Genomic DNA, 13,422 nt, shown 5'->3' on the forward strand with positions numbered 1-13,422 from the left:
GGAACTGTCTCCTGAGCTGAGAGGGGCTGTAGGTGCCGAAATGATAAGTGGCAGCTCCTCGGGGACCCCCAGCACCGGCCCTGTCCCGCAGGAGACACGAGGGGCCTGAGGGGGAGCGCGGGGCACGGCGCGGCTCCCGCGGAGCGCTGAGGGCCGCGGCCCCGGCCAGCGCTCCCCGCAGCACAGGAGGCCGCCCCGCGGGGAAAAGGGGCCGGTCCCGGGCTGGGGAGGAGGCGGGGAGGGTGGGCCGCTGTGTCTCCTGTCGGGCTGCCGGCAGCGAAAAGCCGGCGGGGCTGGCTGTGCGCTCACGGCGGGGCAGGAGCCCCGGCGCTCCTCTGCACCATGATCCTCTGGCTCTGCCTCTGCTGGGGCTTCTCCCCCGCGGCGGGACAGCCCGACTCCGAGCTGATGGCCAGGTACCTGGAGGAACAGCTGCTGGCGGATTACAGCATCGTGGAGCAGGTAGGTTTGGAGGCGGTGGGTTGTTCGGGAGCATCAGGTGGCCGCGGGTGGCTTGTCCCCGCTTCACCAGCAGTATTGACGAGCGGGGCAGTGTGATAAAAATGCATTTATTCCACCTATGCGTGCGGCTCAGCTCCGTGGGAGGTGCTAGAGCCAGCACGGAGCTGTGCTGGAGGTGCTGAGGCAGGAGATGACCCTCCCGAGGTGGAGCTGCTGGCCGGGACAGGTTCGGTCTGACCTCCATCCCCAGGCTGGGCTGACGAGGCATTTCACAGGGACAAGGGAGTTAACGCCGTGTGCTGGCCACGCTCCAGTCTGAGTAATTCCGAGTATTTCAAGCTCGGGGGATAGTTTTGGTGTGGTGGTGTTGTTTTGTTTTTTTGTTTTTTCTTTTCTTTTTTCTGCCTATGGTCTTACTATACTTGATTTTTAACTCGTGCTGGATGAAACAAACCACCTGAATTCCAGCTTCTAAAACGTTTCTTGACAATGAAAGGGAAAAAAAATATATATTCTACTAGTGAGGGCTAGTATGTTGTGTTATTGCGTGGGTTTGATTTTCTGAGGAAATGGGATTGAAAGAGCAATGAACTTTTTGCAAGAGTTGAAGTGGTGGTTTGGGAGGCTGTGACCCATTTAAAGTGGAAAGTGTCCCTGCCCATGGCAGAGAGGTTGGAATTAGATGATCTTTAAGGTTCCTTCCAATTCAAACCACTTGGATTCTATAAAATTCTGAGCTTCAGGTCTGTGCTCACATCTATCAAGTCCGTAAGAAATACCACGTGTGACTTTGGGTCGCTTAGGGCGTCAGTCATTTATCTAAATTTGATCAGATCTGAGGCACCCATGTGGGAATGACAGATACACTGCAGGGACTATGGAATACCTGTGCCTTGCTGGAGGTCAGGCGGGATAATCTAGTTTGTCTAAAATTTCAGTTTTTGTCTGTATTTGGCATCCTCTGCCATGCAGCAGATGGGAGGAGTGAGACTCCATGTGTATCTGTATCTATCCCACCTAGGATAGAAAGAATCTCTCTCCAGAGGCATCCACATCTCTCCCTTGTGGGGACAGGGACACCAAAAGCTTTGTTATCAGTCCTGATTATTATGGATGCATATTCTTTTTGGGGGAATTTGGGCACAAACCAACACTGTTTTACAAACCCACCTGTCCAAGTGGAAGAGAACATCTCCACCACTGCCAGTGGAGTGGTATCTGGGATCACTCACGTGCTTTAGGGGCAAAATCAGCTGCAAAGCTCAAAGAACTGGCTCACAGTGCTGAAGTGACCTGGTGGATGTTGCTAGAGGCACATGAGGATGTTTCCACAGGAGCTGTGTTGGTGGCAGGTCAGTGGCAGCAGCCACTTCCACCAGAGAAGCAGAGATGTGTAAATAGGTGACCTGGTGGCCTGTGACAGTCAGATCTAGAGGAGGACATCTGTCTGTCCTCACTGAACACCTGAGCCAGGCTGAGAACAGGCAGGTGCTCCCTTAGATTGAGATACTGCACTAGAAACAAATCCACTGCACAGCTTATGTCTCATATAGCATGGTGGGACTAACAGATGGCAATAAGTTACGGGGTCACTAGTAGCAATTATCTGGCTTTAATGAGTGCATTGGAAAACTTCAAAGCTAAAGGTTGACGGTAATTTGGAAGTGCTTCCACTGGATGATGCCAGTGAAGCTGCTTGATTGGAACAGTCCAATGGACTGATAACAAACCCTGCAGCAGTGTTTTGGCACTAGTCATGAAGTCCTAGAAAACAGGATACTGCTATCTGGTGATCCTTAGGTCCTCACTGATGTCCATGGGTATCCCCAAGACTTTAGAAGGTGGTTCTTTCAGGAGCCAAGTCACACAGAGCCTTCTTACACAAGCAAACAAAATGGGTTTTGGTGGGTAAAGATAAAAACAGGTACCAAGTTTCCAGTTTCACTGATTAGTCTTTAAAAATCTCTGTGACCATCCCATACAGAGCAACAGGTGGATTGGTTCCAGAAGGTAAACCTTCAGTAAAAAAATACTGAGGGCTATTGATGTCTCATCCCTGCCTCTGCTCCAAGCAGGGCAAACTTCACAGACATTTATATGTCTTGTTCTGAAGAACCTGCAGAGATGGAGACTGTGCAGCCTCTCGCAGCAGGCACCTGATGGGTTTTATTTGTCTGAGATAACAGACCCACACAGAAAGTTTCTTCCAAAACTCAAGATGCAAACAATTCCTCTCCTCTCCTCTCCTCTCCTCTCCTCTCCTCTCCTCTCCTCTCCTCTCCTCTCCTCTCCTCTCCTCTCCTCTCCTCTCCTCTCCTCTCCTCTCCTCTCCTCTCCTCTCCTCTCCTCTCCCTCCTCCTCCTCTCCTCTCCTCTCCTCTCCTCTCCTCTCCTCTCCTCTCCTCTCCTCTCCTCTCCTCTCCTCTCCTCTCCTCTCCTCTCCTCTCCTCTCCTCTCCTCTCCTCTCCTCTCCTCTCCTCTTCCTCTCCTCTCCTCTCCTCTCCTCTCCTCTCCTCTCCTCTCCTCTCCTCTCCTCTCCTCTCCTCTCCTCTCCTCTCCTCTCCTCTCCTCTCCTCTCCTCTCTTTCCCAAAGGAGCTGTTTTCTCTTGGTTCTAATTTTATGAGATGTTGACTAAAGTAATGCTGAAGGAAATGGTAAAGATTCCCTTGGATGAAACTTTAATTTCCCCTTTGGGAATTCCTGAGCTTTTCAATGTACAATATGAACAGACATAAAATCATCTCTTTGGCAAGGGCTGCTGCTATTTCAGAGTAAATCAACTAAAAGGGCAAATCAGGTAAAAAAATACTGTTGCATTCTTCTGCTCTGTGGGGTTCCACTGACATTTTAAGATGGCATTTGGCTTCCCTCATTGACAAGAGACTTGCTTTTGGAAGGGACTTGGTTTGGAGATGTTGAGCTGAGTCTCACACTATATGAGAACTCAGAGGAGTTGATGAGAAGGGTGAGATAGTGAGTACAATTGCACAGTCACAGGTGAAGCACTTTGTTTCATCATAAAGTCTGTGGCTGAATTAAAATATCTTTATTCCTGCTTTGCACATAACTAGTGCTTTTCTGTCACTGCACAATAAATACACAATACCTGTGGAGAGTATTTAGGCAGCAGATCTGCTCTAGAGCTAATATTTATACAGCTTAAGCTCTAGCTTTAATTTAAACTAGTTATAGAACCATAGAATGATTTGGGTTGGAGGGGACCTTGAAGAGCATCCAGTTCCAAAGCCTTGCCATGAGCAGGGACATCTTCCACTAGACCAGGCTGCTCAAAACCCCATCCAGCCTGGCCTTCAATACTTCCAGGGATGTTCTTAGCATCCAGGGCCAGGGCTAAAGGCTGACCTTTCTGCCATCATATAGAGGGTCCTTTGCCAAGCACCATTTGCAAAACACCCAGCACCTCCTTGCCTGAGACAGCTACATTCCACTGCTGAGCTTTGATCAGTGGGTCTGTTAATGCAGAAGAGACTCAGGTTTTAATTTTAACCAGAGGAACATTTGAACCTGGCCACGGGTGATCAGTCACACAGCCCCATGTCTGGGATTAAACAAGTGACGTGTCTGCTGTGAGCTGAACAGAATCCACTCACTCCCTTAACTCTTTTCAGGTCGCTCGCCGTGTCCCAAGACAGGCCAAGTTCCTGCAGAGGCTGGTACGTATCACACCCCATCTTTATTTTACCTCATGGTAAAATAGATTTTACACTTTCCCTAGATTTGTGTGTGTGTGTGCATCCCTGTGCCCAGGTGTTGGAACCCTGGGTACTGACAGTTTCAGACTTTCTGTGCTGACAGGCACTGACCCCCAAGCAAACACTGCATTTGACCTGAGGCTGTGGAAAAGGCTTCCAAAATTGAATGATAGAACTGGGATTATGAGAGTGTAGTTTGAAGAGAAGTGTGTAATATCACATGGTGGAAAACTTGCAGTTTAAGGTTTTAGAATATAGTAATATATATCTAAAGCAAGGTGGAGGATTTAGAGGCTGAGTCCTTCTTTCAGCTTCTTCTCCATGGCTCTGGGTAATATTTTGTAATTGGATAGAAAAGTCCACATTGCAGGCCACAGGTGGTTGGTTATTGAGTTAAAAGTAAAAAAAAAATTAGATGTCATTTCTCAATTGGAAAATTTATCCTTAAAAGTCCTTGTAGAGAGATGGAGATAGAGTCATTTTTTAGCTAGAACTCACAACTTGTGAGACTGTGCTATAGATAAGAATTAATAAACATCTGAGTCCAGACACAAAATACGGTCTCAAGCACTTAATCCAACTATAACGGAAAAGAAGATAAAAAGCAACACCCAGGAATGAATTATTTGATGGTAGAGTGAGATTCTGGGTAATGAAAAAAAAAGTAACAAAATGCAACAGGTACAGGTTCTTCTAATATTTCCCAATCCATCTTTTCAAACCCAGATTAGAGAAAGAGCTTCAAATGTTACAAAACTTAACACCACAGTGAACATAAGCCTGATGAAATCTCATTGAGTTTGAAGAGAAAGTGAGTTTGCTTTGAAATTTGAAGATCTGTTTTTCTCTGACAAAGTCTACCAGAGAAAGGAAGAAAAAAAGGAAGCCAATATCCTTCTTTCAGCACAGAAATCTAAAATTTAGATGTAGAGAGGCAGCCAGTGGAATTGCTGTTCATGGCCAGTTATTTTTCTGGCTTTTCTCTGAGACTTCTCAGTTGAGAACTGGTGGAACTCATTTCCCACACTGAGCAGCCATCACCTCAGCAACTTCTGGTCCCCTTCATCTTTGACAGGTTGGAATCACCAGCCTAGAGAGAAACTCTCAGGCTTATTACCAGTTGATTACACCTAATCTCAGAGACAGTCAATTTGTTTTGATGAAAGTAATTGATAAAGGCAAAAATAAGGAATGGATTTCATTTATATTCAGCTCTTTTTCTGTCCTTCCAAATATTTCATGTAAACAAGCATAAAGGAATTTGGTGAGAAAAATCTCATTTCTGCTGCCATTACACCATCATAACCAGGACACCTCCAAAAAGCATCCAGCCAACCTGCCTCATAGCAGTGTGCTAATCTGCTGCCTTGGCATTCCCTCACTTGATTTTTAATAGGGATGATACATCACAGTAATAATAACATTAAACAAATGGTTTGTTTTGCCTTTTTGTTTTTTTTTTTTTCTTTTTCTTTGAGCTGCCTCTCATCTTCTGAAGACCTCAATAAAAAGTGCAGAAAACAAACAGGCGTTTGTTCAGCTGTAAGTCAGAGCACCAGGCACTGATGGATTGTGCAAGAGCTCCAGGGAATGCAGCACAGGAATCGCAGAGTGGAACTTGGGCTTCCTGCCCAGCCTGACTGAGCAACCTGTTTGGAAATGGCCTGTGCCCCCACCATTTATATTTTCTATATACAGGGAATAGCAGATCCCTTCCAGGGATGGGAAGGTGAACCAATTCTTTTATGCCCTTATTCAGTGTTTGATTTCCCCAGCAGCAACTCACATCCACCAGGAAGGAGGGATATTGAATGTATTTTTTTTTTTTTTTTTTTTTCTCAGATTGTAAGGATATCAGAACTGGAGCTTCTTCAGTGGGATAGAGATAGTTGCCCCATCCCACTTTGGAAGTGTCCAAAGCCAGGTTGGATGGAGCTTGGAGCAACCTGGTCTAGTGGAAGGTGTCCCTGCACGTGGCAGGGGGTTAGAACTGGATGGGCTTTAAGGTCCCTTCCAACCCAAACCATTCTGTGATTCTATAACAGAGATCAGCTGAATGATCAGCAAAGAGTGGATTTAGCAAAAAAACTCCTAAGCGACTTTTTTCCCCATATGAAATACCATTGAACTCTGGAACTCCTTGCAGCAGGATGTTGCAGATGCTAAAATTTTACATGGATTCAAAAAGCATCTATTACTGTGTAAAGCAGTAGAAGAGAAATCCACAGAATACAAATATACCACAAAAATACCACCCTTGACTCAGGAGTTCCTTCAGCCACAAATTACTGAAAATTAAGAGAATATTTCTGGGTAGTATCAGTGATTTTACACTTTCCTCTAAGCATGTGGTGTTGGTCTCTGCCAGTGACATGCTACAGGGTTAGAACTGCTTCTTTCTCACACAACACAACATTCTGCTGTTGTTGTCCTAGCAATGGCAAGTTCATGCTCTCTGTCACATTTGAAAGCCTTTATGAGTTCCCGTGAATCCATCAGTGCATTCACAGTGTCAGGCAGGTCACTGCAGAGCCACTTGTATCTCAAGTGAAAGGCAAAGGGCTTGGTCTTCTTTTGCTGATCATCTGTCAGCTACATATAAACCCACAGTTTCTGATGAACTGCAGCACATGGGGGTGAATGCAGAAGGGCTGACACCAAAGAATTTTCTGTAGTTTCTGATTCTTTCTATAATTTCTCTTATTAAATCCTCTCTGTTCCTATTAATACCTCTCTGTACTATGCCACAGGCAATTAGTGGCATGGAAGACTTGATGAAACATTAGCTCATTATATCTGAAAACATTCCTACAACCCTGCTTCAATCAAAATTCCCCATCTCCTCCTCCACCTTCAGGATAATGAGGCTGGAAAGCCATGCCTACGTATCAGGGAAGGTCCTAAGAACAGCCCGATCTAGTTCTAATTAATAGCAGTTAATTAAGCAGTGATCTAAGGGTAGGACATTAAATCTGTGCAGGGGTGTTCTAGCCTAGAGCCACAGATCCACTGCACTGATCTGCCTAAAATCAGTGAGGTGAATCCTACCCTGGGAGTTCTGATCTCTCGCCATTGTGCTCTACGTGGGCTGAGCAGGATCCTGGACACAGAGCACATTCCCCAGTTAAAGATAATCTATCATGACTAGGTTCATCTGACACACATTATCAGTCTTTGCAAGTGTAGACAGGCAGGATTTTATGCCAAATCTGTTGGTAGATCTGTGTTTCCAGTGGATCCTCGTTCTCCCATTTGCCTGGTATCCACGAGCCCAGCAGCTTGGTTAGTTGGATGCTCAGTTACTTCTGATGCCATCAGCTACTGCAGAAATGTTCTTGTTTCATACTCAGACAAACATTTGCTCCCTTTCGTGAGCTGTTTGCCAAAATTATTTTTGTTCTGAAAGAAAGCCTGGACATGCAGCTGAAGAGCCTGTTCTTGTCCTCACAACTCTTACGTGACTGTGAGTTTTTACCAACCTCAGTAGGAAGAGTCTCACTGTATTTGGCTTTGTGAGGTTGCTCGGTATTTACAGTGTGTTTTACCCTTTATCTCCTTTCTGCTTTTGAGGGTTTGGTCTTTGATTATGTAAGTCGACAAAGAGATTTTTCTTTTTCAAAGGCTGCTTACAGTTAAGTACACTGAAGTATTCCAGGAAGAAAACATTTGAGCTCCATGGAGATGTTGCTGTCAAAAAACACATTAGTCTGGAGAAATACTCCAACTCAGGACTTGTGCACGAAAACACATTCCCAAGAAGCAGAAATAGGCTTTCAGCTTCCATTGCTACATCATTCACTGCTTCTCTGCTGGAAGGAGTCCAGTGTGGGCTAGAAAGCTTAAAATATTTTGCTTGAGATGTCACAGTGTCAGTGTTTTTAATTAAGACTCTGTATCTATTGGTACAGATTTCCAGGATGGATTCTCAGCAGAGGAGAACTCAGTTGACAGCAGTTTCTCTGTTTACATAAGTTAGGGATCTGATTGGATGAATTTGAAGGTGCTGCTTCATAAAATGGTGATGTCAGTCTTTCAAGAAGTTTTCCATCTGCTCTTGTACACTGTGCACAGGGCAGGGTCTGTGACACAGTTCTGGACTCCATGGGGACATATTTTGGGCTTCTCTTCCCAGGCCACAAGGGAATAATCCTCATCCTCTCACAGAGTCAGAGTTGAAAGCTTCAGTTTAGGACCCAGATGGATTTTATCAGGATGTTTCACAGCTTAAAGGCTGGCATAAGGAGAGCTCTGAGACCTTTCCCAAGCACTGGACAGTGTCTGTGTCCCCTGTGCATGAACAAAAGTAGTACCACATTCCTGATTTACTGTTTCCAGCTCTCCTGAAATTTCAAGGACAAGCCCAGCTTGCCTGTTGGTGTCAGGAGGCCTAATACTCATTGGGTGAGAGTTTGCTAGTCCATATTAAATATCAGATCCATTGAAACACTGAAGGGGTGAGTTATCCAGCTGAAGGTTTAGAGGTGATTTTTTGATTCCCACAGGAAACCAGGCCTCGGATGTCCGAGTTCCAGGTGAGGTCCACAATCATTTCCCGGTACGCTTTCACCACTGTGTCCTGCACCATGGTGAACAGCGGCTCCGAGGCACGGGAGGCAGTGTTTGAGATGCAGATCCCAGCTGCAGCTTTCATCTCCAACTTTACCATGTAAGTAAGTAATGCACAGACCAAGTCTATGCATGCCATGACACTAAATTCAAATCCTCAGTGTAAACAGGGAGGGAAACTATGTTTCCCATCTATTTCTCTATTTGCCATCTGAGTGTCTTCTAATCACTTCTTCTCCTCTCTCTGACTTGAATGAGGAAACTCTCTTCGAGACCTCCACAATCTTTCCAGAGAGAGTTTCAGCAACACTGGCAGATATATTTATCTCACTTGTCTGACTGTAATTCGTAAGAACCTTCTTGTTATTTATTTCATGTTCTCCACATTGTCAAGGGAGCAGAAGTCAACTCCAACCAGCAGATAGGTTCAGTGGCTGCTGGAGGTGTGAATGATAAACCAAATAGAGAGAAACCTCATAGTGAAATGACTAAAAAATTAAACTTTTGGTCTCATACATATTTGGTTTGATCATGATCTGATCCTCTCTGCATATAGGTATTGTGGCCACAGCTTCAGACTTGACCAAAGGGGACAGGGGACCCACTCTTTAAAAAATACTTCCATCCAGAGTGAATAGGAAGAACAAGAGACTTTTGCATTTGTACTAGGCTGGTAATTACAGCCAGTAATTTCTGAGTTGGCTTCTATCCTAGAGACTTGTGAGGACTCAGGAGAGTGACACCAGCAGCACTCTGAGATTCTTCTCACATCAAGGTGTGTGAACACACCTGCAGCAAATGTACACCTGTCACTGTACTTGGGTGCAGAGTGACCATGCTGACATCTCTGATCTCTCCAGGAGCATTGGCAACAAGACTTACTATGGAGAGGTCACGGGAAAAGAAAAGAAAAATAGCACCAATGACAAAGAAAGGCACAAGAAAACTCCAAGCCCCACTGAAGGAAGGTGAGTGTTGTGCATTTGCCTGTGTTCTGGGAAGTGATGCACTCTCCTGCCATCTTTATCTTGGCTGCCTTGGCATGCCTATCCATGGATTTATTGGAAGGAGCAACTAAACTCAAAGTTATCTGCACTGCTTGGTGTCATTCCTGTACTCCAAACCATGAAAAATTCTGTGTGGCCTTTTCCAACCCTGTCACAAAACTTTTTAAATTCCAAGATACTTCAGGGTGTATTACTGGGGGAAAGAATTCTCGTAATAACAGAAAGGAAAATTAGAGTGCTGTCATGGATAGAGTCATCCACTTCACTCAAGAGGGAAGCAAGAATACACTTTATTTATATAAAACAGTAAATCAACAAAGTTCAATGGTAAATGCAACAGGTGTTTGAAACTCCTGTGGGTCCAAGCCTAGATGATCAGAACCCTTTGAGTTTCCTCGGGTCTCTGCCCCAATGGTGACTTGGTAGAGTGTGGGAAATGGATTTGTAGAGAATTTTTAAATCTTGACAGAAGGCTCACATAGTATACATCTATATGCAAACTTTGAGATGAGAAATGCTGACTTAGAAATGCTGTGGAATAGAACAGATATTCTTGAGAAATGGAACTAGAAACCAGTTTCAAAGGATGGCCTTGCAAATAAGACAAGATACTTTGGAGAAATAGAACTATGAAAGGTGCATTGTGGTAGGACTCACGAGGGGTAATTTTAGATTATTGGTTTTAAGGCGTTTGCAGCCTTGTGTGGCAGAAGTTGATAGGGCAAGAAATCTTATAATGTATTGTAATTAGGAAATAGTTTGGCTTCTGATTGTGATGGTGTGAATTATAACATCTATACTGTCTCACTCTTCACATGAAACTGAAAATAGAAAAAAAGTTTTTAAAACACCTCTCAGTTGCCCCATCTCTTGATCAGAAAAGGGCATAATCCAATAGTAGAGAGGCAGCCTTGATCCAATTGTCCAGAAATGGAATTTTAATAATGCAAAAATAACAAATAAGAAGGTGCACACTATATTTGGAGAGGAAAAAGGCAAAAATTTCTGCACCAAAAATCAAGCTATGATAACACAAAGAACTAGGAACCTTCTAGCAATGATTTGCATACTTGAACTGACGGAACATGGGAGCAAGCCTCTTGTTTGCTATACTTAGAAAGGGGTTTCCCAGGGTGATACAGGTTAGCACATGGTCAAAGCATAACAAACCATGTGTAAATGTGTCAATCTCTGAGGGTCCAGCCTTTGCAGAGAAGTGGCTAAAATTAATTAGCGAGACTGCTTTTCAGAGGTGTTTTGTAAAGTAAAAGGTTTAATAACGAAAAATATTAAAACAACAAACATTACAGAAAACAAAAGATAAGCTGCACACAGGTGTCTGAGAAACCTCTGATACCCTGCTAGAAACACTCTGAAAAGCTTTTTTCTTTCTTTTGTGTTTTTTCTTAAATACTAAATGTTTTGGGAGAGACAACCTGACTTGCAGCCAATAGAGAGAGACACAGGGTTTGAAGAATGGTGACAAGGCCTAGTACCTGCTTATCTCTTGGCTCTGAGCCAATTACTGCTAGAAGGGTATGGAAAAACCTAGGTAAGCTTCCTAAAATGTCTAGAGGTAAACTGAAACTCTTTCCCTATTTGGAGGCAGCTGCTGGGGGTGTCGGGGATGCTTTACTACACCAGGGTGTTGCTGTTAGGGACACAAAAGAACGAGCAGGCAGCAGAACGGTCAGCAAGAAAGTTTTGTCTTTAATTTTCTGACTTCATCTTATATACACTTTGATCAGAAGGCAAAAGATTGGCTATACAGGTAGCCACCTCTTCAACCTCATTGGTGAACATCACCATCAATCATCTTTCTCCTCCCAGAGGAGAAATACGTAAACAAAGTAGATAAGTTCTAAAAATATACACAGTTTTCTTGAAGCTGCCTGAGAATAAAGTACAAACAATGAAAAGCAGGCAAACTTGGGGCGACACCAGGGCATTAAGCCAAGTTTTTTCTTCTTCCCAGAGGAAACCACTCTCTAATATTCAACAAGATCCGATGGGAAGGTTTAGTTGATAATTAACAGGGAATAGTGTGAGGCAAAACTGTCATGGAGGAGGGGAAGGAGGTTATGTGTGACGTGTATGGGACGTGAAGGTGTCTTTGGATTTTCCTTGCAGGGAGAACGGCTATGAGACATTCAAGGCCTCTGTCTTCATTCCTCGCAAGATGCAGGGCAGGTTCATCCTGCACTATGAAGAGCTCCTGCAAAGGCGGCTGGGGAAGTACGAATACATGGTCAGCATCCGGCCCCAGCAGCTGGTGGGGAGGCTGCGAGTGGAGGTGAACATCCTGGAGAACTCAGGGATAGTGAACCTGGAGGTGCCTCCCCTCCGAAACAGCAAGCAGAAAGGCAACGGGAAAGCTGAAGGTAAGGAGAGGTTTTCTGACCTGTAGTGTCGCCCCAAGTTTGTCTGCTTTTCATGGTTTGTACTTTATTCTCACGCAGCTTCAAGAAAACTGTGTATATTTTTAGAACTTAACTATTTTGTTTACATATTTCTCCTCTGGGAGGAGAAAGATGATTGATGGTGATGTTCACCAACGAGGTCAAAGAGGTGGCTACCTGTGTAGCCAATCTTTTGCCTTCTGATGTATATAAGTGTATGTAAGATGTGTATAAAGTGTATATAAGATGGAGTAAAAAAAAATGGAGTAGAGAGCTTTCCTGCTGACTTTTCTACTGCCTGCTTGTTCTTTTGTGTCCCTGTTATTTCTGAGGCCTTGATCACTTCTCAAGAAGTGGCCTGGCAGAGTTGGATCTGTCTTCTCTGGATGTCTGTGTCTGTGTGGTATCTGTGCCTAAGCCTGTGAGGACTTTGAAGCTTCATGAGTAAAGGGCTGATCCCATTCATCTTAATCGGGTTGGGTTTTTTTGCTATTGTCTTTAAGAGCTTTGAACTGGGCCTTCAGGCCTTGTGCTCAGCACTGGAGCAGGCTCTTCCCTGGCCTCCACATCTCCTGGGAACTATTTATTTTATTCATTCAAGTGAATTGTTTTTTTCCATCCATACATGCCAAGGAAGATAGGAAATCCTGCACTTCAGAACATGGGAAATGCCAAGAGAAAAATCCATACTTTGCCAAAGCACTAAGTGCTTTGCAAAGTATCTGAGCATCTGCTCTTACCCCTAACTGTCCTTGCTCACTGTTCAGACAGTGTAAATGTAATTTTTTCTGGCATAAACCAACATCTCAGGATACTGTGATTGCTTCATGTTGTCAAAAACCACCAAAAATAAGGATGGAAGGATGATGCAGAGTCTTTTGGGACTTGACCCTCAGTCACTCCAAGCAACACAGTGCAAGCAAAATCATGTAAACAAGCATAAAATAATTTGCTTGGTGAGAAAATTTCAGCTGAAATCTCAGCAAGATCAGTGGAGCTATCCATATCTGCCACAGAAAGATCCTAATGCACATAAACTGGAGTTAAACTGCTTGCTCAGGGAGATCCTACTGATTTCATCCAAATCACAATGAAATCAAGGCTCTCAGTGACTTGGACTGTCTTCAGGTCAAGCCTCATTGCTCTCTGTGTCATACATCCATGTGCCAAGTGATAAATGTGCTCTGCTCCTCATCAGGAGAGGCAGGAAGACTTTTTCACCTATCAGGGAATATCACAGTGCATTGTTGGCACGTGGTTTCCTTCAAGACATCT

General features: G+C 44.3%; 1 protein-coding gene across 1 annotated transcript in view; it reads left to right on the top strand.

The window, feature by feature from the left end:
- The first annotated feature begins 261 nt into the window (after positions 1-261).
- The window catches only part of ITIH5 (inter-alpha-trypsin inhibitor heavy chain 5), a 46,140-nt gene continuing 32,979 nt past the window's right edge, over positions 262-13,422 (top strand). Inside the window, exons 1-5 of the mRNA XM_066318851.1 lie at positions 262-462; positions 4,092-4,136; positions 8,678-8,841; positions 9,602-9,709; positions 11,879-12,129. Coding sequence (XP_066174948.1) covers positions 343-462; positions 4,092-4,136; positions 8,678-8,841; positions 9,602-9,709; positions 11,879-12,129 — 688 coding nt within the window. The 5' untranslated portion in view covers positions 262-342. The remainder of the gene's footprint in view (positions 463-4,091; positions 4,137-8,677; positions 8,842-9,601; positions 9,710-11,878; positions 12,130-13,422) is intronic.

Source organism: Sylvia atricapilla, chromosome 5 (assembly GCF_009819655.1).
Source record: "Sylvia atricapilla isolate bSylAtr1 chromosome 5, bSylAtr1.pri, whole genome shotgun sequence".
In the NCBI taxonomy this organism is placed as follows: domain Eukaryota; kingdom Metazoa; phylum Chordata; class Aves; order Passeriformes; family Sylviidae; genus Sylvia; species Sylvia atricapilla.